The following is a 23075-nucleotide window of genomic DNA, read 5'->3' as shown; positions in this document are numbered from 1 at the left end:
AAATCCCTCAGGATGACATTCTGCTCAATTTCATCGGACTCAGAAAGCTCCCGAACAAATTCTTGCCACATGATTAGAAAATCACTCAAGGCTGCAGGAAATATGGCAAGCACAAAGAAGTGACAGTCAATTAGGAATGAGAAAGGAGAGTGGGACGCTGTCATTAAAAAATCTTTAAAGCCACAGCTAAAAATAAATGGCCCATATCATTCATGCAAGATATTCTTATAAGAGCCAGTATTAAACCTACTATATGTTAATTATACCATGACACTACTGATGTCCAATAGAAACCAGACTCCAGAATTTTTTAAAATGCAGATTCAAATATATATACAATTTATGCAACTCTGTGGTTTCTCTCCCCCCCCCACCCCCCTACATTAAGCAGAGAAGGAAAGTACATCAACAGGTAAATTTTTCCCCTTTGAAGAGGAAGTATAGATGAAAGCAAAAAACTCTTATTCTTATTATTTTTTACACTTTTTTTTCATGAAATATTAATGAATGGCCCAGCAGTTCAGGTCACTGCAGCATTTATCATCCCTAAATGGGACTAATTCCACAGAAACAAAATGTCACTTTCTTTCTTCAGCTTATACACTCAATAGGAAAGAATCCTCAAAATAGAGCAATTTACAAAATATGGGAAGACAATATGCTCATGTATCTTAGTGTCACCAAAATAAATTTTAGGATTCCCCAAATAAACACGTGTCTTTAAAGGAAACAAGAGAGTCAGCAGTATCACCACATTACCTACAAGGCAGACACTGTGAAACAAATGGGAAAGTCAACTCACTTATTAGCTTGTTGTGGCTGAGGACCAGTTGTGTGATGTGGGATAAGGAGACTGTAAAAGAAAAGAAAAAAATCACACAATTAGTTAATGTACCCAAATTATAGTTACACTCCTACAATGTAAAGTGCTAAATTATTTTCACAGGTTGAAGTGTTACCTCTCACAAAAAGAGACTCAAGGATTCATATAACACTGTCGGTAAATGTTAAATCAAATTAAGAAAAGTCATGCAATTAGCAGTGCAATCAGCACAGCAAGTTGGAGCTAATGAGATTAATGAGTGGGAGCAGACATTCCAAGGGCCAGTCAGCTTTGCTTGCAGAGCTGGTTTTTGCTGGCCCAGCCTCAGTGATCCATCTCAGGAACTGTGCCAGTCAGAGAACCGGCCAAGAGTGTGGAAGGCACAAAGCCCTCACCCAAGCTAACAAACCGTCACACCAAGACAACAAGATCACACAACAGACTCATCCAATCCAAACTGTCAATGGTGCTGCTGTTCAAAATCATGATTTACTTACTTATTCTTGTATGGCTTTGACCTATCTTAGTCAATGGGTTATAATCTAAAATGACTACTAGTAGTATATATGTTGATGTTTGAACTGTCCCAGTTGGCCAGTGTGTGCCCATCTAACCTGGTTGCTAAGCCCCTTTGGCAAGTCCCATCACTCTGAGGACATCCTTGCATTCTGCACAAGGTAATTCAAGCTCTTCTGATACTTTTCTGCCACAGCCCTGGAATCAGTCATTTCTAGAATGAGCTCTAGTTCCTTTTTGTGGAAAATGTATATAATAAGCCAAAATCTGGGCACTAGATGTGCTCATTGCCATTTAGGGGCTCAATGTTCTCAGCCCCTCTCAGTGGACAGAGCTAGAGAACACATGAATGAACACACACACACACACACACACACACACACCTGTGTTCACTTCACTATTTATAGTATTGAAAACCATGAATTCACAACAACAAATCTGATTTCAACACAGCAAGACAAAGTTCATTCAAGTTTTCTTCCTTTCCATGTTTGTAATCCCCTTCTCTAATAGTGAGACCTCTGACTTCCATTACCTTTAACCTACTTACTTACTTCATTGATACTTCTATACATAACTGCATAGAGTTATCTTATAACTTAGGCTTATCTGCAGGGAAACCCAATTCTGGTAGATTCTTGGTCACAAGCAGGACAGGTAGGTTGGCTAGAGATGTGTAACATTTCATTTAAAGTTGAAACTGCCTCAGAAGTTCCCAGAGTCAGCTTATACATGTTGAGGGACATGCAGATTGATGGCTTACACCTGGCTACAGGTACATGACCAGTCGGGCATAAAAGACACTGCTGGACATTTTTGGCTGGGCTTCCCTGAAACCCTGATTCTTCCACATGTCTTGATGGTTCATATCTGGAAACAAAATATGTTATGAGCAGCTAAAAAAAAAAACATCCTAGGGAATCATCAGTGAGCCTCCCAGACCCCTGAGGCTCACCATGTTTTCTTACTCCTGCTAAACCATGTATGTTGTAGATTCTTCTGAGTACTTTCAACCATCCAATGTAGTAATGCAGCAACTGATCTCCCCCCACCTCCTCCTTCCACCATCACACCCTGCTCAGACTCACCCTCCTCATCTGCCCTCACCCTTCTCGCCCTGCCTGGCTTCAAACCACTCAAGCCAGGTTTGCCACCCCGCACAGCTGCCCCCCTCATCCCACTCAGGTTCCCACACCTGCTGTAGGCCATCATGCCCCCAAATCTGAACTCCTCTCTTTTTCTGTCCCACTTACTGGCTTTAGGACTGAACAACTACAGAAGGGGGAAGAAAAAGGCAAAGAGGAAGGAGAAAAGCATGTTTGTGATCTGTAAGAGTCACATGACATTTAAGATTTTAGACACTGCAGAGCATCTCATACATTTTTTGCTTATGAAAGTTAAGATTTTCTTGTCCACCAAACACAGCATTCCTTTATCTGTTATATAGTCTGATAAAAAAAAAATCAAAGAGCTGCCCACCTACCAAACAAGATGAAATGGATTCACAGATAGATCAGTTGAGACTACGATCAACCTCATGTGAGAACAAACCACAAATAACAAAGGTTACACATAAGAGGAGTTTCTCCCTTATTTATACACAGGCAATCCAGAGGTTCCTGGTATCTCCTTGCTCAATCATCCCCAATGCATGGATCCCATCTCATCGTCCACAATGGCTGCCTGAGCTTAGCCATCATGTCTGCATTCCCTTCAGAAAGACAGAAGGAAAGGAAGAAAGAAAGAAAAAAAAGCCTCCTCCTTTAGAAAACTTCCAAGAAGTTGCACATGGCACTTCTACTTATAAGCAATTAATCAAAATTTTGTAATATAGTCATGCCTAGCTACAAGGGAGGCAGGGAAATGCAGTCTGTATTCTAGGTGACCACGTGCCAGCTAAAATTAGGGGTTTTATTATCAAGAAAGATGGGGCAAACTGAAGCTAGCAGACAACTAACAACCTCTCCCACTAGCAAACTACTCCAATTAAGTGTCACAGAAATCAACTGTTATTATAAAGAAAACTAACAATCCCATCTCCTCCTGCCTTAATTTTTCCTAAAATAACACAACTAACTAATTAAAAACAAAGAATTTTGCTCTCCTCCCAACTAACATTTACAATGAAAGATTTAATTAGTGAAAGCTGGTTCTCTTCAACCACTTCATTGTGTCATTTCAACAAGCATTTAGCAAGAAATAAAGTGGTGAAATTTGTAAGTTTCTTTTTTTTTTTAAATAGAGAACAGAAATCCAGTTGTTGCTTCAGCTAATCACATTACTAGAATTTTTTTTTTTCCTTTCTCACTATTGTTATAGGGCTACCTGCTAAAGTAGGTAAGAGGGAGAAAAATTAGAGCAGAAAAGAAAAAGTTAAGAAAAGACCTTACAGGAAATATTTAGGACAACAAAGGACTCTGGGCTGGGCCTACTGGGAGAGCAGTAAGGTTGGACAGAATCAATCACAAAGCCTGGTACAGGCAAAGACCAAGTAGGGACAGGAATATTTGTAAAAGCCACGGCTCCCTCCCACTTGGCCATGTTGAGTTCATTGTGAGTCTCCTATGGAAACTGCACTGTTAAAAAAGAAGGAAGGAGCATTTTCTCAGTCCTTTGAGATTTTGCTTCCCGGCAATTGTCATCACCTTGGCTCAAATAAACTCATAAAAATTCTTTAAAAAGGGGGAGGAGTGAAGAAAAGGTCTACCAATATAGAATGGATTATTTAAAAGTACAAAAGCCACTCGAGTCAAACATGTTGGGGAAATGGGAGCAGGCTGTACCCTGACCTGGATCACACACTGGGAGACCTTCCACTGTGTGAATAACACACTTTAATGGTCCTGCTAGCCATTAACTGCCAAGAATGAGCACTGCCAGAACAGCGAGGACTGTTATTGAAATTCCTACAACAATATTAAACTAGGCTTTGCCCAGCCATTTTCAAAGACGAGTATATTTCAAGTCAACTAAATAACTAAGAAGTATGGTTGAAAATAGAATATTTTCAAAAGCCAACTAAATAACTAAGCATTGTGTTGACATGCACAGTTAAGTGCTAGCATGCCTTGACTATCATTCTATCTCTAGCCTTTAGAAATGGGAGTTGAGTGAACACTGTTTCGGGCCAAAATGAACAGTGGAAAACAAAACCATTGGGAGGGAGGCATTTGTGAGGGAAAGGGTGGTGGGGTGAGGTTGCCGGCACTGTATACAGGATTTATGGTCATTGGTTGTCTAGCCAAAAGGGGGATCAGCAGGAAAATGCTCAGAGAGGACCTGGTTGCTTCAGAAATTTCACAAGAAAGACAGTCAAGGCCTCACTGATTGGCTATTTACTGAGCACACCGAGTGTCGAGGTGTCTCTATCTTGGAGATCCTTGTAGAAGTAATGTTGACCATACATTCTGGTTAGCCTGGGACAGTCTGAGATTATGTCTGCCGTTCCTCTCAGAACTGTACTGGTTTGGATGACAAATTACTCAGTCACTCCATTTAGTGAACATGCCCAAAAATCTTAAAATGTAAGGTAAACCCTACAATGTGAGGAATAGAAGGATTACTGAGGAAAGAAATCTATCTGCAGGGACAATGGCAGTTGAGAAGGAAATGTTGCTTATTGTGGGGTGAACGGCACATCCAAAAGGCCGTAGGGCCGAGGTGCACCCGGCACTGAAGCTGGACGTGGAAGACGTATGGAAACTGGAGGTTATGGAAGCCATCCCAGCTTCCACATCTGAGAAGGAAAACAGGGAAGGTACAGGACAGGAGGGAGCAGCCAATATCTCAATGAAATAAACTCAGAAAAATAAAAGGACGAACTAAACACTACTAGAAAAAGAATTGCCTTTTCTAGATAACACAATGGAAGCAGATATTATGTAAAATAGGTTCAGTTTTTTTCCTTCTTCTGCAGCACAAAGTAGGCAGCACGAGATGAGAAAAATAAGCATGATAAAATCCACAGCCCCCTAAGATGAAATTATCGGCTTGCTTTCAAAATAACCCAACATATCACAAAGATGTGGCACACTGGAAATTGTCTCTAGTTTCATTTTGGTAAATTAGAAAGCAAATTATCCCTTTGGTAGCACTTTAGAGAAGGTAGAAAGTTCTGGCTTTACAGCATGACATTTACATCCAGAGAAAAACACGGCCAGGATGACACTAGGGGAATGAGACCTGAAAATACACTAAGTGGTATGAGGCCTGAAAGTTCCTGCAATCTTGTCACAGGTCGGAACCAGCCATCTTTGGGTTACAAACGAAAGGTTCTATAACATTGGCCACAAAAAGTGGACTGCACTCTGAACTGAAGCAATCAGAAACACACTGCTTTCATCAGAAGGCCCATGGTCACCCCTTCTTGACAGCTCCTGTGGTATCAAATATTGCCATGTTGGGAGAACCACCGTACCTCCTGGGATATTCAAAGAGGGCCACCTTGTTAGACAACTCCAGGGGGCACCATTCAAATTCTGTACTACACCCGGCTGGTGTGGCTCAGTGGTTGAGCATTGACCTATGAACCAGGAGGTCACAATTTGATTCCCTGTCAGGGCACATCCCTGGGTTGCAGGCTCCAACCCCAGTGTGGGGCTTGCAGGAGGCAGCCAATCAATGATTCTCTCTCATCACTGATGTTTCTCTCTCTTTCTCCCTCTCTTCCTCTCTGAAATTAAAAAAAAATAAACAAATTCTGTGCTACCCCTCGAATTACACTGCATACAGTATCCTATGTTAATTTGTTTCCTCCCAAGTTGCAGACCAGAAAGAATTAATTTGAACTTTATTTCTTTATGTCGAAAAATGGTCCAAATGGCTTTTCCATGTTGGCTCCCCAGTAGGCTAGACATAGCAACAGCCCTACACAACGCTGATTCAGAGACTCCACCGGGATGTGGGAGTGGCCAGATGTCAGCACCAGGAAACAATGCTGACCAATTTGGGTTCTGCGTCTCCACGATGCATGATTAAAATGCCTGCCATGTCGCATGGCTGAAGTTATTTCACCCATGGTAGTAAGATATAGATTCAGATCTTCTTCAATATGCAGCTTCTGACAATATATTAAAGTGAAGAAGACAATAAAATGTTTGGTACCAAGATATAATACAAATATCATATTCATCAATACACTCAGGATCAGAAAAACATTTTTTTACATTTCATTCATAATTTAAAACTTCAAAAAAAATCACCACAGTATGAAAACCTTCCTTTACTTCATAACTAATTACTTTGAGGAATTGGAAATTCTTTAGTAGCAAGTTTTTAAAACTGATTACTTGACTGAATTCTATTTACAGATAAAGGGTCCATCAACCATAATTAATTGCTTTCACTCAACAGAAAGCAATTTATCATATGTGATCATTCAAAAAAAGCGATACTTCTTTCGATACATAAATAAGAGCAGAGATTCACATGTAAGAACATCCCGGGAGCTGGTCATTGAAGGTGGGATTGCATCAATTGGGACATTAAGTACTATCCATGGTTTCAGGCATCCACTGGGGGTCTTGGACTGTATCCCTTGCAGATAAAAGGGGACTACTGCCTATGACAGGCAAAGGATTAACATTCTTAATACATAATGATTTTTCCCATTGGTAAAACGCAAAAAATATGCTGCTCCTTAAGTACAGGATGATGTCAGTAGTATCTGGTACAGAGTAGGTTCTCAAAAAATGGTGGTTATGTTTATTAATAATTAGGAAATTCTGCATCGGTTCAGCTGACGCACAGGCTGCTGCGATCTCCTTGTTGGAGCGCTGCCGGGCAGAAGGCTGGGGGTGAGAAGTCTAATGGTCTCTGGAGTGAGGCGTGGGTTTGTGGGGGCCACTGGGGACACATCAGTGTGTGTGAGAGAAGAGGACAGGGGAAGAGGCTGGAGCTGGACTGTGGGGACAGACATCATGCCAGGAGAAGATCTAGGGACCCTGTAGCTGGTCAGAAAAAATACCAGGTCTGAGCTGGGAACAGCTGGGTGTCCATCTGGGAAACTAGTTATCTGAGGCTGGGGAAGGAAGCAGCCGGAGGTCAGGATAAGGCATGTCATAGGGAGAGAAGCTGAAAGCCGAGGGTAAAAACAACAATGAACTGCCCGTGAGACCAAACCATGGGTGCGGGTGAGAACAGGCGGCACAGGGGTTCTCATGCGTCGAGGCTGCTGAAGGACTCCCAGCTCTTTGAGCTCTGAGGACACCGCCTGTTTAGGCAGCAGGTATACGAGTCCACGCTTCCTGCTTCTGAAGGAGGTGTGCCTTTACAGGCAAACCCGGACTCTGGATTGAGGTAAGAGGTATGGAGGGAGGCAGAGCTGGAGGCTGCTCAAGGAGAGAAATGAGTTGGAGAGAAACGTCCACCACCAGGCCCCGGAAAGAAAAAAGTGCTGTGCCCCGCCAGCTCCTTACTCATCTCCAGAGATACACAGAAGTTGAGAATGCACCATACTGTCTGAAAAGGAAAGCATGTGCATTGGATACTGCCCATGTCCTCGTTTGGGGAGAAAAATGGACTAAGATTCCTTTTTATCTTTTGGATAATAATGCCATACAGTTTGGCCATTTGTGGATATTTGTTTGCTCTATTTGGCCAGTAAAAAACAGGGTCAGAATTAATTAGTTTCTTGTTTGGAAACAGCATTTAAAGGGTTCTCTGCTCACGAGATCTGAAACCATGAGCAAATTATTCAACCTCTCTGTGCCTCATTGTTCTCATTTAAAATTCCACAAGAGGAAGTTAGTAATAGGACTATCATAAAGGGTTTTTATGAAGACTAGATGAGGAAACAAAGTGCTTACAACTGTGCCAGACACATTGGCCTGGTCCCCCCCAACTGCCCTCCCCTGCAGGCCGGGTACCCCCCAACTGCCCTCCTCTGCTGGCCCAGTCACCCCTAACTGCCCTCCCTGCTGGCCTGGTCCCTGCTAACTGCCTTCCCCTGCTGGCCTGGTCCCCCCCAACTGCCCTCCCCTGCAGGCCTTCCCCTCCCAACTACCCTCCCCTGCAGGTCTGGTCCCCCCAACTGCTTTCCCCTGCAGGCCTGCCCCCCCACAACTGCCCTCCCCTGCAGGCCTGCCCTCCCCAGCTGCCCTCCCCTGCAGGCCTGCCCCCCCACAACTGCCCTCCCCTGCAGGCCTGCCCTCCCCAGCTGCCCTCCCCTGCAGGCCTGGTCCCCCCCAACTACCCTCCCCTGTAGGCCTGGTCCCCCCAACTGCTTTCCCCTGCAGGCCTGCCCCCCCACAACTGCCCTCCCCTGCAGGCCTGCCCTCCCCAGCTGCCCTCCCCTGCAGGCCTGCCCCCACAACTGCCCTCCCCTGCAGGCCTGGTCCCCCCCAACTGCCCTCCCCTGCAGGCCTGGTCCCCCCCAACTGCCCTCCCATGCAGGCCTGGGTCCCCCCCAACTGTCCTCCACTGCAGGCCTGGTCCCCCCCAACTGCCCTCCACTGCAGGCCTGGTTCCCCCCAACTGCCCTCCCCTGCAGGTCTGGTCCCCCCCAACTGCTCTTCCCTACAGGCCTGGTCCCCCCCAACTGCCCTCCCCTGCAGGCCTGGGTCCCCCCCAACTGTCCTCCACTGCAGGCCTGGTCCCCCCCAACTGCCCTCCACTGCAGGCCTGGTTCCCCCCAACTGCCCTCCCCTGCAGGTCTGGTCCCCCCCAACTGCTCTTCCCTACAGGCCTGCCCCCCCCCAACTGTCCTCCACTGCAGTCCTGGTCCCCCCTGATTGTCTTCCCTGCTGACCTGGTCACCCTTGACTGCCCTCCCTGCTTGCCTGATTGCCCACAACTGCCCTCCCCTGCAGGCCTGGGTCTCCCCCAACTGCCCTCCCCTGCAGGCTTGGTCCCTCCCAACTGCCCTCCCCTACTGGTCTGGTCTCCCCCAACTGCCCTCTCTGCTTGCCTGATTGCCCACAACTGCCCTCCCCTGCAGGCCTGGTCCCCCGCAACTGCCCTCCCCTGCAGGCCTGGGTCTCCCCCAACTGCCCTCTCCTGCTGGCCTGGTCCCTCCCAACTGCTCTCCCCTGCTGGTCTGGTCTCCCCCAACTGCCCTCCCCTGCAGGCCATCTTGAGTCCACATTGGGGTAGCCATCTTTGACCACATGAGGGCGGCCATCTTGTGTCTTAGTGTGATGGTCAATTTGCATATTACTCTTTTATTAGATAGGATGTGCATGTGCCTGTCAATAATGTTAGTGACATAAATAAGGTGAGAAAGCATAAGCTAAGAACACAGCTTCTGAAGTCTGACTGCCTGGGTTCCAAGCCTGGCTCCACTAGTTATTAGCTGTGTGACTCAGAGCTAGTCACTTAAGTTCTAGAAATCCCTTTCCTCAGGTATAACCTGGAAGATGATGAGCAAAGGATGATAATAATCATAATGAAATTGTGAGGTTCAAAAGAAATAAGCCATAAGGAGAGTACAACGTCTGGCAAAGGGCACGTATATGTGTTTGTGCGTGTGTATTAATACACTCCATTATACATGGCATTTTAATTATATTATCTGCTTTTTATGCTTCTAATACAGAAGGCACACCTTGTAGAATACAAATACATAACAGGTTAAATAAGTAACTTTCACACAGCCTGAAGACTTAAAAAACCAACTTACATATGAGCATTTGCAAAACAATCTTTTGTATACTGAGGTTACCAATCTCTGGTCTGCACTATGCCTTAAAAAAACAAGAGGCCAAGACCTCTTCCAGTTAACTATGTGGTCTGATGTGTGTCTTTCCTGTGGCCCAGTTTGGATTTAAAATTGAGACATATTCTGAGCCTAGAAGAATAATTAACAGATGTGCAGAAAAATATATTAAATGAAAAATTCTTTACGAAACACCGGTAAATGATAACTAACAGTACCATTTGATGTAATTCAGGTTTATTCTGTTATGGTATACAAGAGGCCCGATGCACGAATTCATGCATGGGTGGGGTCCAGCCGGCCCGCTCCAATGGGGGCCCATCGGGCTGGGCTGGTGGGGGAGAGGGGCCGAGGGCAATTGGCTGGATGGCCCCGCCCCCAATCGAGGTGTTGGGGGCTGATCGGGGGCTGGGCCCGTAGGTGGTTGGCCAGCTGGCCCCGCTCTGATCAGGGGCATGGCCAGCTGGGGGGAGGGGCTGCAGCAATTGGCCGGCTAGCCCACCCTCAATTGGGGTGTTGGGGGCCAATCGGGGGCCAGATCAGCCGGGGGTGTGGGGGCCAGTCAGGGCCTGGATCAGGCTGATTGGCTGCCACAGTGCACGTCATAGCCACCAGTCATTCTGGTCATTTCGCCTTTCCAGTCGCTGGGCTTTTATATATATAGATGAACCAATATTTCCCAAACATTATCTTCTCTAGCACCAGACTTCATAGAGTGTTCTGAACTAATGTTCTAAGTTTGAAGACAGAAAAAATGAATTAATATACAGTGCAAAGACATCTCACATCTGATCACTAAATTCAGTTAAGATTAATAGTTTTTTGGAAAACCATAAGGAAAAAGAAGGGTTCACAGTTAATACTGACCAGATAGAGAATAAGTTGCTTCTAGTGTTTTCCTCCACAGTTAAAGCTCTGCAACAATATGGTAAGACACACTCATAGACAGAGAGCAGGCTGACAGTTCTGGGAGTGAAGCTGGGGGAGTAGAGGGATTGAGCCAAAAAATAAAAGAGAGAAAGAACTCATGGACGTGGACAACAGAGCTGGAAGAGGGTATAAGGGGGGATATATGGGGATGAAAAAAGTAAAATAAAGAAAAAAAAATACGATAAACCTAAGTTTCCAGGCTGCAGGCTACCCAAATGATACTTTTTTTTTTTTTTTGATCCAGAGTTTTCAAGAATTCTGAAAGTGAATGCCTTGTAGCAAGGCCTGCTGTCCCAGGCACCCCAGAAATCCCACTCCTTAACATCTGAGCCAGACCTCTGTTACACTTCAGGGGTGGGAAACAACACAGCACAGTTATTGTAGAACAAAGGTTGTAGATACACTTAAGTGTGAGCTCTGATTCTGCCACTAACTGTGTGATGCTGGGACTTACAACCTCTAGATCACCTTCTGCTTGCTCATCTGTAAATGCTGCAGCAAGGGGTGATGTTATAAGTGAGAAGCATTTGCCCCACTATAAGTAGTCAAGCATGAACCATTCAGAACCTCTAATGTAGATGTGATGGGGTGAACTGTGGCTCCTAAGATTCCTGTGTTGAAGCCCTAACCCCCAGTATCTCAGAATGTCACTGTATTTGGAGACAGGACCTTTAAACAAGTTAAAATGCAGCCATTAAGGTGAGCCATAATCCAAACTGACTGTATCCGTAAGAGACAAAGAAAGTGGACACACAGAGAGACACCAGGGACAGGCATGCTCAGAGGGAACACCCTGTGAGGACACAGCGAGAAGGCATCCATCGCAAGACAAGGAGAGATGCCTCAAGAGAAACCTGCCCTGCCTACACCTTGATCTTGGACTTCCAGCCTTTCAAACTGTAAGAAAATGTCTGTTGTTTAAGTCCCCTCCCCCGCCATCTCATCTGTGGTATTGTGCATGGCAGCCCAGCACTGTGAAACATCACACACTGATGAAATATGCCCCAAGGGGCAATGGCAAATTCCATTCGCCCTATCTCTCACCGGGAAACTCACCCATCAGTGCCTCTCTATTCGGAAGCCCCTGTGCCTGCAGCAGAGGCTTCAGGCCGCACTGCAGTTATGAAACGCCCCAATCACAAAGATGCTTTGGACCAGACAGACCATGGCAAAGGGAGGTTTCTTTGGCGATAAGCTTCTAGGATGAAGTACCATAAAAGAGGATATCCCTTCACCTGAAGAAAGAGGCATGACGGGGCAAGAGGAAGCAACTGCCCAAGCAGGAGTGCATGATGGTGCATGTGAGCTGAGGAAGCCTGAGGAAAATGCCGAGGCTCCACACTGACCCATGCTGCTCTGGCACTTGACCTACCTGGACTGTTACTAGGCCACATTTTTATGCTTTTGCCTTAAAAAGTAAAAAAATAAATCAACCTGCACAAACTTGCTATTCAATGAAGCAAGAGACCTTTATGTAATGTTAAGAAATCAATTCTAGTTTTTGCTTTGTAATAATGTATCTCAGTTATCTAGATTGAATTATTTAAACCAGGTTCTTGTAAATTTATGAAAAGAGGATCTAGGATCTGGTTTGCAATTATTTCCATATCAACTCTAGCACTTTTTATCACAATTAAAAGCTGGCTATAATGGCAAAGCAATGGGTGTTATGGTTTCTTATAAAAATCTAGCTACTTCAAAAAAAAGAATCTAGCTACTTCTAATCCATTAACCAGCTTACAGTTTTCTTAACTTAGCAAATATTAATTAATCACTGGGTAATTTAAAGATTCAACAGTGAAGAAGCTCCCAAAGACTCAGCTTACATTGTGCCCATCACAAAAATAAATACATTCAATAAATAGCTATAGGGTGACATACAGTATCTTAGTTATTAGTTGAAAAACTGACAACAGTTTTAATGCCTGTCATCCTCAACAGACAGGAGCACACTACAACTAAAATCCTGTGAAACACCCAGCTGTCCAGCCACCTCCCACACGGTCCCTGGCTCCTGACCCCATCACACTGACATACCCACTTAATGTCTCCCAGGAAATCTCAGTCAGATGAGGAAGGAGGCACTGGGTGCCCAGACTTTATGAACCAGTGAGACAAGAGGTGAAGACCACTGGAGAAGTGCCATGACCGAGAATTCAAAACACTAAAGAGACACTGTTTTGCATATTTTACATAATCATAGATAAAAGTTTAAAATATTAATAGTAGTGGATATTAAGACTAATATGTGCCATGAGATAGACTGAATGTTTGGGTTTCCCCCTAAAAGTCATATACTGAAACCTAACCCCTATGTTGTGATGGTATTAGGAGAGGGGGGCCTTTGGGAGGTGATGAGGTCATGAGGGCTGAGCCTTCATAAATTAGGTATTAGTGCCCTTTATAAAGAGACTCCAAAGAGATCCCTTGTCCTTTTTACCAGGTGAGGACACAGTGAGACGGCCATCTATGTAACAGGAAGTGGGTCCACACCAGACAGGGAATCTGCCCATTCCTTGATCTTAGACTTCCAGCCTCCAGAACCATGAGAAATAAATTTCTGTCACTTATAAGCCACCCAGCCCGAATGAATGGACCAAGACATGCTAGATGGTATTCAAGACAGTTCACAGATAATGACTCAGCAATTCTATGAAGTAGCTACTCTTACTATTTCCATTTCACAGATGCAAAACCTGAGGCACAGAGAGGTTACGTGACTTGCCCAAGGTTAGACTGCTAGTAACATAAAGCTGCTCACAAAAAAGAAGCCATGGCTGATGGGAACCGAAATGCCCAATGATTGAAAAATTGTAAAAGGTCATTCATTATTAGTTCAGTTATATCAAAGGGGTCACAATTTTTTCATTTTATTTCCTACCTGGATGAAACATTTTGTTCCTACTCTGTCCTAAAATAAAAAATTGAACACTAAACAGTTCTATCATGTTCCTGATGGTTGTAAACTGTTCCCTCTGGAAAGTCGGGGAGAAGTCTGTGGCAGGGACACAGAGGCAACATTCCCTCCGCTGTGCTATGCTGTCCACCCTAGCTCATCTTAATTAATGCAATAGCATCCTTCTTCAATCAACTTTCCCCAAGCACAATGCCAAGTACAGAGATAACAGAAGCAAGCATACCAGGCCCAAAAGAGCCACTGAACCCAGGCTGGATGGGATGGTGGGGAAGCATCTCAATGGCGTTATGTAGATAGATAAATCATTCTTTCTTTTATAAGCATTAAGTGACAAGGGAGGGATTAGTTAGCTGGGGAGAGAAAAGGGCTGCCCAGGCCAAGATATTTATTGCAGGGTGGAGAGGGTCAATGAGGAAATGAGAGAGGACATCTGTAATACTTTCAACAATAAAGATGAACTTTTAAAAAACACACACAAAAAGGAAACCACAAAGAAACACAAAGGTGGGCATATACAGGCAACTTAGAGGAGTCGAAATATAAAAGGTCTTAATAAAGATTACAGCTAACAAGACATGGTCTTCCCAGCTCTTTAACCTTCCCCTCAAAGACAACCTACAGGCACACTCAGAGATACTGCAGGTTCAGTCCCAGACTACCTCCATAAAGCCAGTATCGCAATAAATCGAGTCATAATCCCTTTGTGCTGGAGGGTCTTTGACTTCCATTTGTAAAAATTAGCAATATCTGTGAAGTACAATAAAACAAGGTATGTCTGTAACTGATAATTCCTAACAGAGGTGACTACTTCCAGGTTTAACACAGCTTTTGAAACCAGAGAACCTATGAGTACTTTTGTGGATTATTTTATAGGCTCCTTTAGAAAGACCTCCGAGGCAGGTTATTTTTTTTAAGATTGATCTGAAAGATATTTCAGACTAACCTGAAAAAAAAACACTGATAAAGGCCTGAACACCCAGAGGGTAATAAACTTGAAGAGATTAAAACGTCACAAAAGACTTAAGTAAAAGAAATGGGGAAAGTCTTGCAGGCTCCTGCTGGGATTCTCGCTCCCGGAATCGGATTACAGGACCCTTCAAAAGCATCCAGTGAAGACAGCTGCTGTGTGGGAGAGTTTCTGCAGTGAAAGTTCTTTAATAAAATGAACAAAATCGGTGTCGTTACACTTGGAAGCTTTAAAGAGAACATGTGTGCAGATTACACATCATATAGGAAAACAATGAAGAAAAAGAAAAAATGAGGGGTAATTAAAAAAATAACAGCAATCTAAATCTATAACAACCCTAGGCAAAAGTACCATACCCTCCAGATCCTAATAAGCCACGTAAAAACATCCACACAGGCCCTCGCCGGTTTGGCTCAGTGGAGAGAGTTGTCGGCCTGTGGACTGAAGGGTCCCAGGTTCAATTCCGGGCACATGCCTGGATTGTGGGCTCGATCCCCAGTGGGGGGGCGTGCAGCAGGCAGTGACGGATGATTCTCTCTCATCGTTGATGTTTCTCTCCCTTTCCCTTCCTCTCTGAAATCAATAAAAAAAAAAAAAAGATTTAAACAAAAATCCCACAGGACAAAAATCCCTCACTCTGTCTAATTAACCATGCTCTTCTTGGTTCAGGCCAATATGGTGGAACTGGTGATAGCTGAGGCTTACCAAGTTCCATCTGGAACTTCCCATGTATAGTTAACATTTCATGTGCAGGCATAGTGCTCAGCAGCTGACATACATCAGTGCCCTTAGCACTAAACCAATCCAACCAAATGGGTACTTACATCTCCATTTGACCAAGAGGAAACTGAGGCTCAGAAAGGTTAAGCAGCTTCTCTCCAGTTTCACAGCAGTAAGGAGAAGATGGAGAATCTGAAGCCACTCTATTCCACTCCAAGGCCCCACTTCTGAGCACCGTGTCCAGCATCGGGCAGGGAACTCTAGAGCCTGTCTGCTGGCTGTCTCTGGCCTGGGAGGTTTTCTCCATCAAAGCTTTTGGTCTCTAAGCTCCGGAAAACATTTTTTAAAGCCAAGTACTGTCTCAGAGGAGGTGCTGCGCTTCTAAGACACAACTCTCCCCAGCAGACAGACAGATGGACAGCTCCTGTGAGAATAAGTACAAATATCCATTCTTATCTTTTACGAGATAGGAATGAACATACTTCCTGGGGAGTTCAGTGGAAGAGAATGGTTATTGTGTCTCATAATTTCCCTTTAATGTCCTTACTTTTTTTTTTCAGTTTCTCCAAAGATAAGAGGCTTATCTTAGCACTAAACCAATAAAACTATTCATAAAACTACATGATAACAGCTAAAAATGTTACAAGTAAAAGGCTGTGACTTCTCATGCTGCAATTAACATAATCTCGTCAAATATTTTAATATGTAAAATACGATGTGCACTACTGATGCATGGATTCCAGGAGGAATTGACTTTGGAAGGCATTCAGGACCCTCCCGGCTCCAGAAGTCAGCCACTCCTTGGGTCTACACACACTCGAGGCCAAACTCTCTCCCACTGAACTCGCCAGGAAGTACACTCTTCCTTTAGTATGCTCTCCTGGAAAAATTAAGAATGATCTTACTTTCCACCACCTCATATGACGACGGAAACATCTTTTTCAGGAAGCAAGTGACTCTTTTTTCTTCAGTAAAAGTCAAGGCCTCAAAGAGATAATGCAACTAAACCAAAATAGCTACACCACTCTCCTTACTTATAAATATTACAGAAAAAAAAAATCCTCTTGAAGCTGAGAAATATAATGTTTTTCTGCTGAAAGCAACCTCTTTCTTCCAGCCCATGAGAAAAGGCGTGCCAGGGAGCAGAAAGCCATGGGGCCAGGAGTACGGCAGAGCCAGGCCTCCTCCTGGCCGCTCCCCACCTCCTCCCTCCACTGCAGCGGTGTCCCCGGTGATCGGCAGGACCAGCTCGGGGACACATCCAGGTCCACAAGTGCCAATTCAGCACCAGAGACATCTGCTCTGTTGCTGCCCCTGAGAAGCCATCACCACTGAGAGAGGCCAACACGTAGCAGGAGGCTGAGATGCTAATTAGCTCACAAAAGCTGAGCTTAATGGCAGGTAGTATCTCCTAAGAGTTTACAAATTTTCATCAACTTTTCAGAGATGTATCAATGGCACCATCCCCCATGTCTGTCCCAGGCACAAACCACAGAGTCACAGTAAACCTGACTCTGCTCTCTCCAGGCCTAAGAAGCAATCCATTATATTTTGGGGTCTCCTGGACCGCTCCCCTTCTTCTCCGCTGTCACAAACTAGTGTGGATCTCATAAACTCACAGGCCTAATCCAGCCTTCTTTCTTTCATCCATCAACCGTTACGAGTACCTACTGTGTTCCAGGCAATATTAGAAAGAAGGCAAATATGAATTTTGCACACCGTTAAGCCCCTCCAGGTTCCCAGTGGGGAGGAGAAACCGCATGTTACAATCCTGTGTAACAAGGGTCATGAAACAAGGTATGTCTAACTTCACAGAAGAGAGGGTTAACTAGCTATGTCAGCTTGGAACAGACAGAGGCTTTACCTAGGCTGGGACGTCTGAGCTGACTCTTGATAAACAGTAAAAATATTTTGGGTACAGAAGAGTGAAGAGGGAGGAAACAATGCTTGTAAAGGTATACAAACCTGAAAGCGTGTGCCCTGGCTCAGGAAGGGCAATGAGGTAGAATGGCTGGGACACCAAATGCATGGAGGGGACGGGGCCTAAGGTAGGCTGTGGTCAGATGCAGGAAGGACCTGCATGTCACGCCAAGGAAACTGGAGAATTACTGTTGGTAATGAACAACCAGAGGTGTTTAAGAGAGAAGGTCCAAACTGAAGCCACATTCAGCCTGAAGAGTATTTTATTTCACCTTTATAAAGTATTTTTCAAATACTGAAATTAATCGCCAACTTCTGAAATTTGGTAAATGTCACCTGGATACTTGGTTTCTTAAAAAAACAAAACAAACAAACAAAAACATTCTGGCAACACTGAGCAAACTTCTCCAGGTGGTAACAACTGTTTGAATCTGAGCAGTAGGTGGGATACTATTAAGGAGGTTATGACTACCCCCCAGACCTTTGAGTTTGCATTCCCTGATTCCCTGGTTTAAAGGACAGAATAACAGGAGAGACCTGTGTTACAGAAAAAAATAGCACTGCGAGCAATAGAGACTAGACCACAGGGTCAGTAAACCTGGAGGCAAGTGGGAAAGTTAGGAAGACATCACAATAGCACAAGCTGGAAATAACAAAAAAGTCTAAACTAAGGAGAACAGACCCACAAAATGGTAATGAGTCAAGAAATGTTTAACATACTCCAGGCACAAGAACACGTATCACGTAACATTTGTGCGGCATTTGTTCAGGGGCCAAAGACTATATTAGGAGAAAAGAAGAAGAATTCAAAAAATGATTCTCAATTAAAAAATAAAGTGGCTATTCAGTAAACCGTGTGGACAACCCACCCAAATGCCATACATCCGCATGGACAACTGCTGAGGTACAGCAGCAGCCATCTGTGTGATTCCTGCCCGGGCCCCCACGCGCGTTTTCCAGGCAAAAGGGAACGCGTTCTGACTGCAAACTTTCTGAGCTAAGGTCTCGACAAGTGATGTTTCCAAGCGGAGGGTGGACTATAAGCCATTCCAACCTCGCACACAAGGGCCGGCAGTTGCTGGGGAAACTTGGAAGCCCTTCCAGCCCCTCCCAGGGGAAGGCCCGGCCCTGGCACTCACACAGGCCGTTGACATCCAGCATGTTGGAGATGCCGCGGTCACTCATGTCCACTTCCGGCTGGTTCTTCTCCCGACTCTCCTCTACCAACTTTTTCAGAGACTTGGACATGATCTGTACCAAACGACAACAGCAACGCACGTGGGTGAAGGCAGGAGGGTGCCGACGCAGAAAGGAGAGAACTCTGCTGGGCACTCTGGGCTTCCCCCGGGCCCTGGAAAGTGGGCAAGGGACGGGTGCAAGCTGGAGGATGGGGCGGGGCGGGGAAGGGGAAAGGGTCCAGCACCCCTCAAACCGCGCGGAGGCAAGCAAAGCCAAGTGCAATGCCACCCACACTCACCTCAGAGGGCAGCACCTAACAGGTGGTAACGTGGACTCTGCAGGCTCCCGCGGGGCGCGTTTTGCGGGTGAGAGATGCACTCCACCCAAGCTACAGCGATACCCAAACAGAGAGCGCTCCCGGGCGGACGCTCTGCGCAGGCGCATCGGTGCCGCCCCGCCCAGGCCCGCGCTGGACCCTTCCCAAATTAGGAGAACAGTTTACTACGTTTGGCCGGCGGGCGAGGCTTCGCCTAAAGAAGAACGCGTGTCCCCCCGCAACCGACCAATCACGTCCGTGCGTCGGCCTGAAGATCCCGCCCCACCCCGCGATTGGTCCTTCCACCTGGAATTTGGGTTTGGAGATTCTGATTGGGCCGGAGGTGGCGCGTGCGCGTTGGTGTTGGCGCAGGCTCAGTTGGGTGGAGGCGCCGCGGATGAAAGTGGGGAAGCTCAGGAAGCGACGGTGTGTTGGGTCCTGGGGAAGCGAGAAGGGACCCTTTTCTCGGGTCCTGCTTCTGTGGCTGTGAACCCACCCATCAGAAGTTGCCACCGTGAGTCCCCTGCCCCTGAGTGTGCCCCCCGCCATATGATGAGCTCGTCAAAGACGAAGTGCCTGGTGGTCTGTGTCCCCAGCGCCCAGCCAGGGACCCCTGTGTCACAGGAAGAGGGAAATACCAAGATAAACAAATGACCTCTCTTTTCTAATACTACTCTCAAAATTCTTTCATATGCTTTGTATTTGAATGGTGATTTCATTATACAGTTTTCATTTTTTTTACTAGCGTTTCTAGCTGATGTTCTTTTTCTTGTAACCTTTACGAAATCTCGACGATCTTGCAGCTTTACCTTCGTCTTTATTGCTTGAAATCCAATGAAGTATTCTTGAAGATTAGGAACCCACTAACTTACTGCTCTACCTTAGACTGATTCTGTCTCTCCAGCTGAGTGGTTATCTGATTTCACTTGATTTCTGGGTTCCCACCGACATTTCTTTGTATACATCTTGCTGGGGTACCTCTGTTTACTAAATTACGATCCCTCAAGTAACCCTTTTTATGCGTGTTTAATCTAGTTCTTTCCCATTCTTGCTGCTGTAATTCTCTGTCTGATGATTCTTAGTTATCATTTCATATTCAAGCATGAAGGTCTGAGCGGATTTTTCTAGATAGCAGGTGTGGTAGCTCTTCTGTTGTTGATGTGTGTTTGTTTCCCTCCTAGCTCAGCATTAATTTTCCCTGGGCTGCTTGTCTTTAGAGGTGAGAACCCAGTGTTATGCCTCTCTGTAATCACAAGACTGCCTTTGCTGATGGAGGGAAATGAATTATGAGCACCAGCTATGGCTGTTCTATTACTTCTGGTTTCACCTTCTTAAACTGCACCTACCAACCCCACATCTACGTAGCACCCGGAAAATCGATTCCCAATTCCGCTGCATTTCTCTCGAAATTATTTTGGGCTGCAATGTCTTTCTGTTTCATTTGTCAGCATGCTTCCATTCACATCATGTTTTCCAGAAATTCTTTTCACTCCCTTGTAACTCTCCTCTCATTCTCTTCACTTTACCAGTGCAATATATAATAATAAAAGGGTAATATACTAATTAGACCGGATGTCCTTCCGGATGTTTTTCCAGACGTCCTTTCTTCGGAACAAACCCACAGCGGGCTGGGGCTGAGGCAGAGGTGGTGGAGGGTGGGGGCTGGGGCCAAGGCCCTTGCACGAATTTCGTGCATCAGCCCTCTAGTTCTTTATGAAATGTGTCCCTAAGTTCCAGATTTTTATAATATGGAAACAGAACCAGCTTCCTGGGTATGCCACCTATGCAGTTACCCAAAGCTCCATGCTTACATGGGCCCCACACTTGGTTTAAGGCTCTGCTGTCACCATCTTGAAATATTTAATAATTTTAAAATAATTTTTAATGTTTAATAATTTAAAAAACATTTTCTTTTGCACTGAGCCTTGCAAATTATGTAGCCAGTTCTGCATGGATAAGTCAATACTCACCAGAATTTAAATTGCTTCCACAGTATCACTGCCAAGTTCTCTGCTTACATACAGTCTATGCTTCAGTACTTCCAATCAGGAGAAATATACTACAGTTCCCCCCCGCCCCCCCCCCCCCCCCGACCCCCTGGGCACTCTCTCTCTCCCACTCTCTAAAAAAAATCAGTAAAAACATATCCTCAGGTGAGCTGTAGGTCATTAACAGTGTCACCCTTTTTAATAATTTTAATAGGTCTATGGAAACATTTTGATTGTCACGTTTAACTAATTCACATGTAAACCTTCAGGTCTAATCGGAGGCTCTCTCTTGGGCAGTTGCTAAGATTAGAATTACAGTTCTATTGCTCAAGTTTCATATAACTTTTTCGTACCTTATTTTTCTCATCTGTCAAATGGGGGTAATGTTTCTTAGTATTCTATTTCAGCGAGTGATATATGAGAATGATGCCTGGCATAGAGTAAATATATAGATATTAGTTCTCATCTTTCTTTTTTTTTTGTTTGTTTGTTCACTTTTATTTTTTTTATTTTTTTTTTAATTTCTTTATTGATTAAGGTATCACATATTTGTCCTCATCCCCCCATTCCCATCCCACACCCCTCCCCACACATGCCCCCACCCCCCCTGTTGTCCTTAACCGCTGGTTAGGCTCATATGCTTGCACACAAGTCCTTTGGTTGATCTCTCCCCTTTACCCCCACCCTCCTCTACCCTCCCTCTGAGGCCCGACAGTCTGATCCATGCCTCCTTATTTCTGGGTCTGTTCTTGTTCATCAGTCTATGTTGTTCATTATTTCCCCTAGATGAGTGAGATCATGTGCTATTACAAATACACTTATAAGAACCGAAAATGAGACAAGCAATAATGGTTATGGTGACAGGCAAATGAATCAGTGTGTAGTGTGTTTCTTTCTGGGCCAACAGTTCTTTTGAGACCCAATTTCAATGTCCAACAGTTCCTTATGTGTACATGTCAGCACTGACATTTCAGTTCTGGATGGTGGACAAATAGTGGTAATACAGGTCCGACTCTGTCTGGTTTGGTCCTGGGCAACCTGCAGTGATGCATATCTGCTGACTGCTAGTATGGTAAGGCTACATCAGCGTCTTTTATCTTTCTTAATAAAATTAATGGTGATAGCGTTCCTTTGGTGGATGATTAGGAGCTGTGTATCAAGTCCTTCCATTAAGTGGAGTGGAAATTTAATAGGAAATTGTGACAAGTAGAACCCATATCGTAGGCATCTCCAAGCCCCAAACTGTCATCAGTTCCATCCATCCCCTGGGCCATTCTTCACAAGAGTACCTGAAGTGACAGGAGATGCCACTGTGTCCACAGAGAGCTTGTGGTGGCCTCTTGCTGAGCTATCCCAGCCAGTTCCCTGAAGGCCAGACATGGACAGCTTGGACCAGTGATGGCTAGACTTACACTGAGTGGCCAGATTATTATGATCTCTGAACGCATAATAATCTGGCCACTCAGTATATATATTAGAGGCCTGGTGCATGAACACGTGCATGGGTGGGGTCTGGACAGCCTGGCCAGGGGGCGGGGACATGGGCGGTTGGCCGGCCTGCCTGCTGGTCCAACTCCTGGTCGAGGGGACAATTTGCATATTAGCCTTTTATTATATAGGATATACACTGAGTGGCCAGATTATTATGTTTTCAGAGAGTATAATAATCTGGCCAGTCAGTGTATTACTTCTGGTCTCACCTTCTCAAACTGCAGCTACCAACACCACATCCAGGTAGCACCTGGAAAATTGATTCCCAATTCCCCTGCATTTCTCTAGAAATTATTTTGGGCTGCAATGTCTTTCTGTTTCATTTCCTTGACGACCAAAAGGCATTCTCTCTGTTCTTCATGCTTTGGTCCAGTTGTTTCAGGAGACCGGAAATCAGAGCCAGGAGAGATCAGATGGTAGGCTGGCTTACCCACACCACACATACATGCCCATTTCTGTGCTCTCAGACTATGAGTATGTAGGGTTGGGTATTACCAGGAGAATTGAGTCAGAATGGCCCCAGGTAATGCTGGGTCAGGGTCCTAAAGCCCCCTTCTATGTTGGCGTTAGTCCTTTAGTTGCTGGATCATGGGGAGGCTGGAGGAGGAGGTGTTGTCAGGGTTTGGCTATTGTCACCTGCCCTGTGCCTTCTCAA

General features: G+C 45.1%; 1 protein-coding gene across 1 annotated transcript in view; it reads right to left on the bottom strand.

Annotated features, from left to right (window-relative positions):
* RSU1 (Ras suppressor protein 1) overlaps window positions 1-19126 on the bottom strand; it is a 184576-nt gene extending 165450 nt beyond the window's left edge. Inside the window, exons 1-3 of the mRNA XM_079767374.1 lie at window positions 18924-19126; window positions 18586-18697; window positions 803-853 (exon numbers count right to left, since the gene is read on the bottom strand). Coding sequence (XP_079623500.1) covers window positions 803-853; window positions 18586-18694 — 160 coding nt within the window. The 5' untranslated portion in view covers window positions 18695-18697; window positions 18924-19126. The remainder of the gene's footprint in view (window positions 1-802; window positions 854-18585; window positions 18698-18923) is intronic.
* Between the last annotated feature and the right edge of the window lie 3949 nt (window positions 19127-23075).

Source organism: Cnephaeus nilssonii (genome assembly GCF_951640355.1).
Source record: "Cnephaeus nilssonii genome assembly, chromosome: 1".
Lineage (NCBI taxonomy): Eukaryota > Metazoa > Chordata > Mammalia > Chiroptera > Vespertilionidae > Cnephaeus > Cnephaeus nilssonii.
This window is presented reverse-complemented; position numbering and strand designations above follow the sequence as displayed.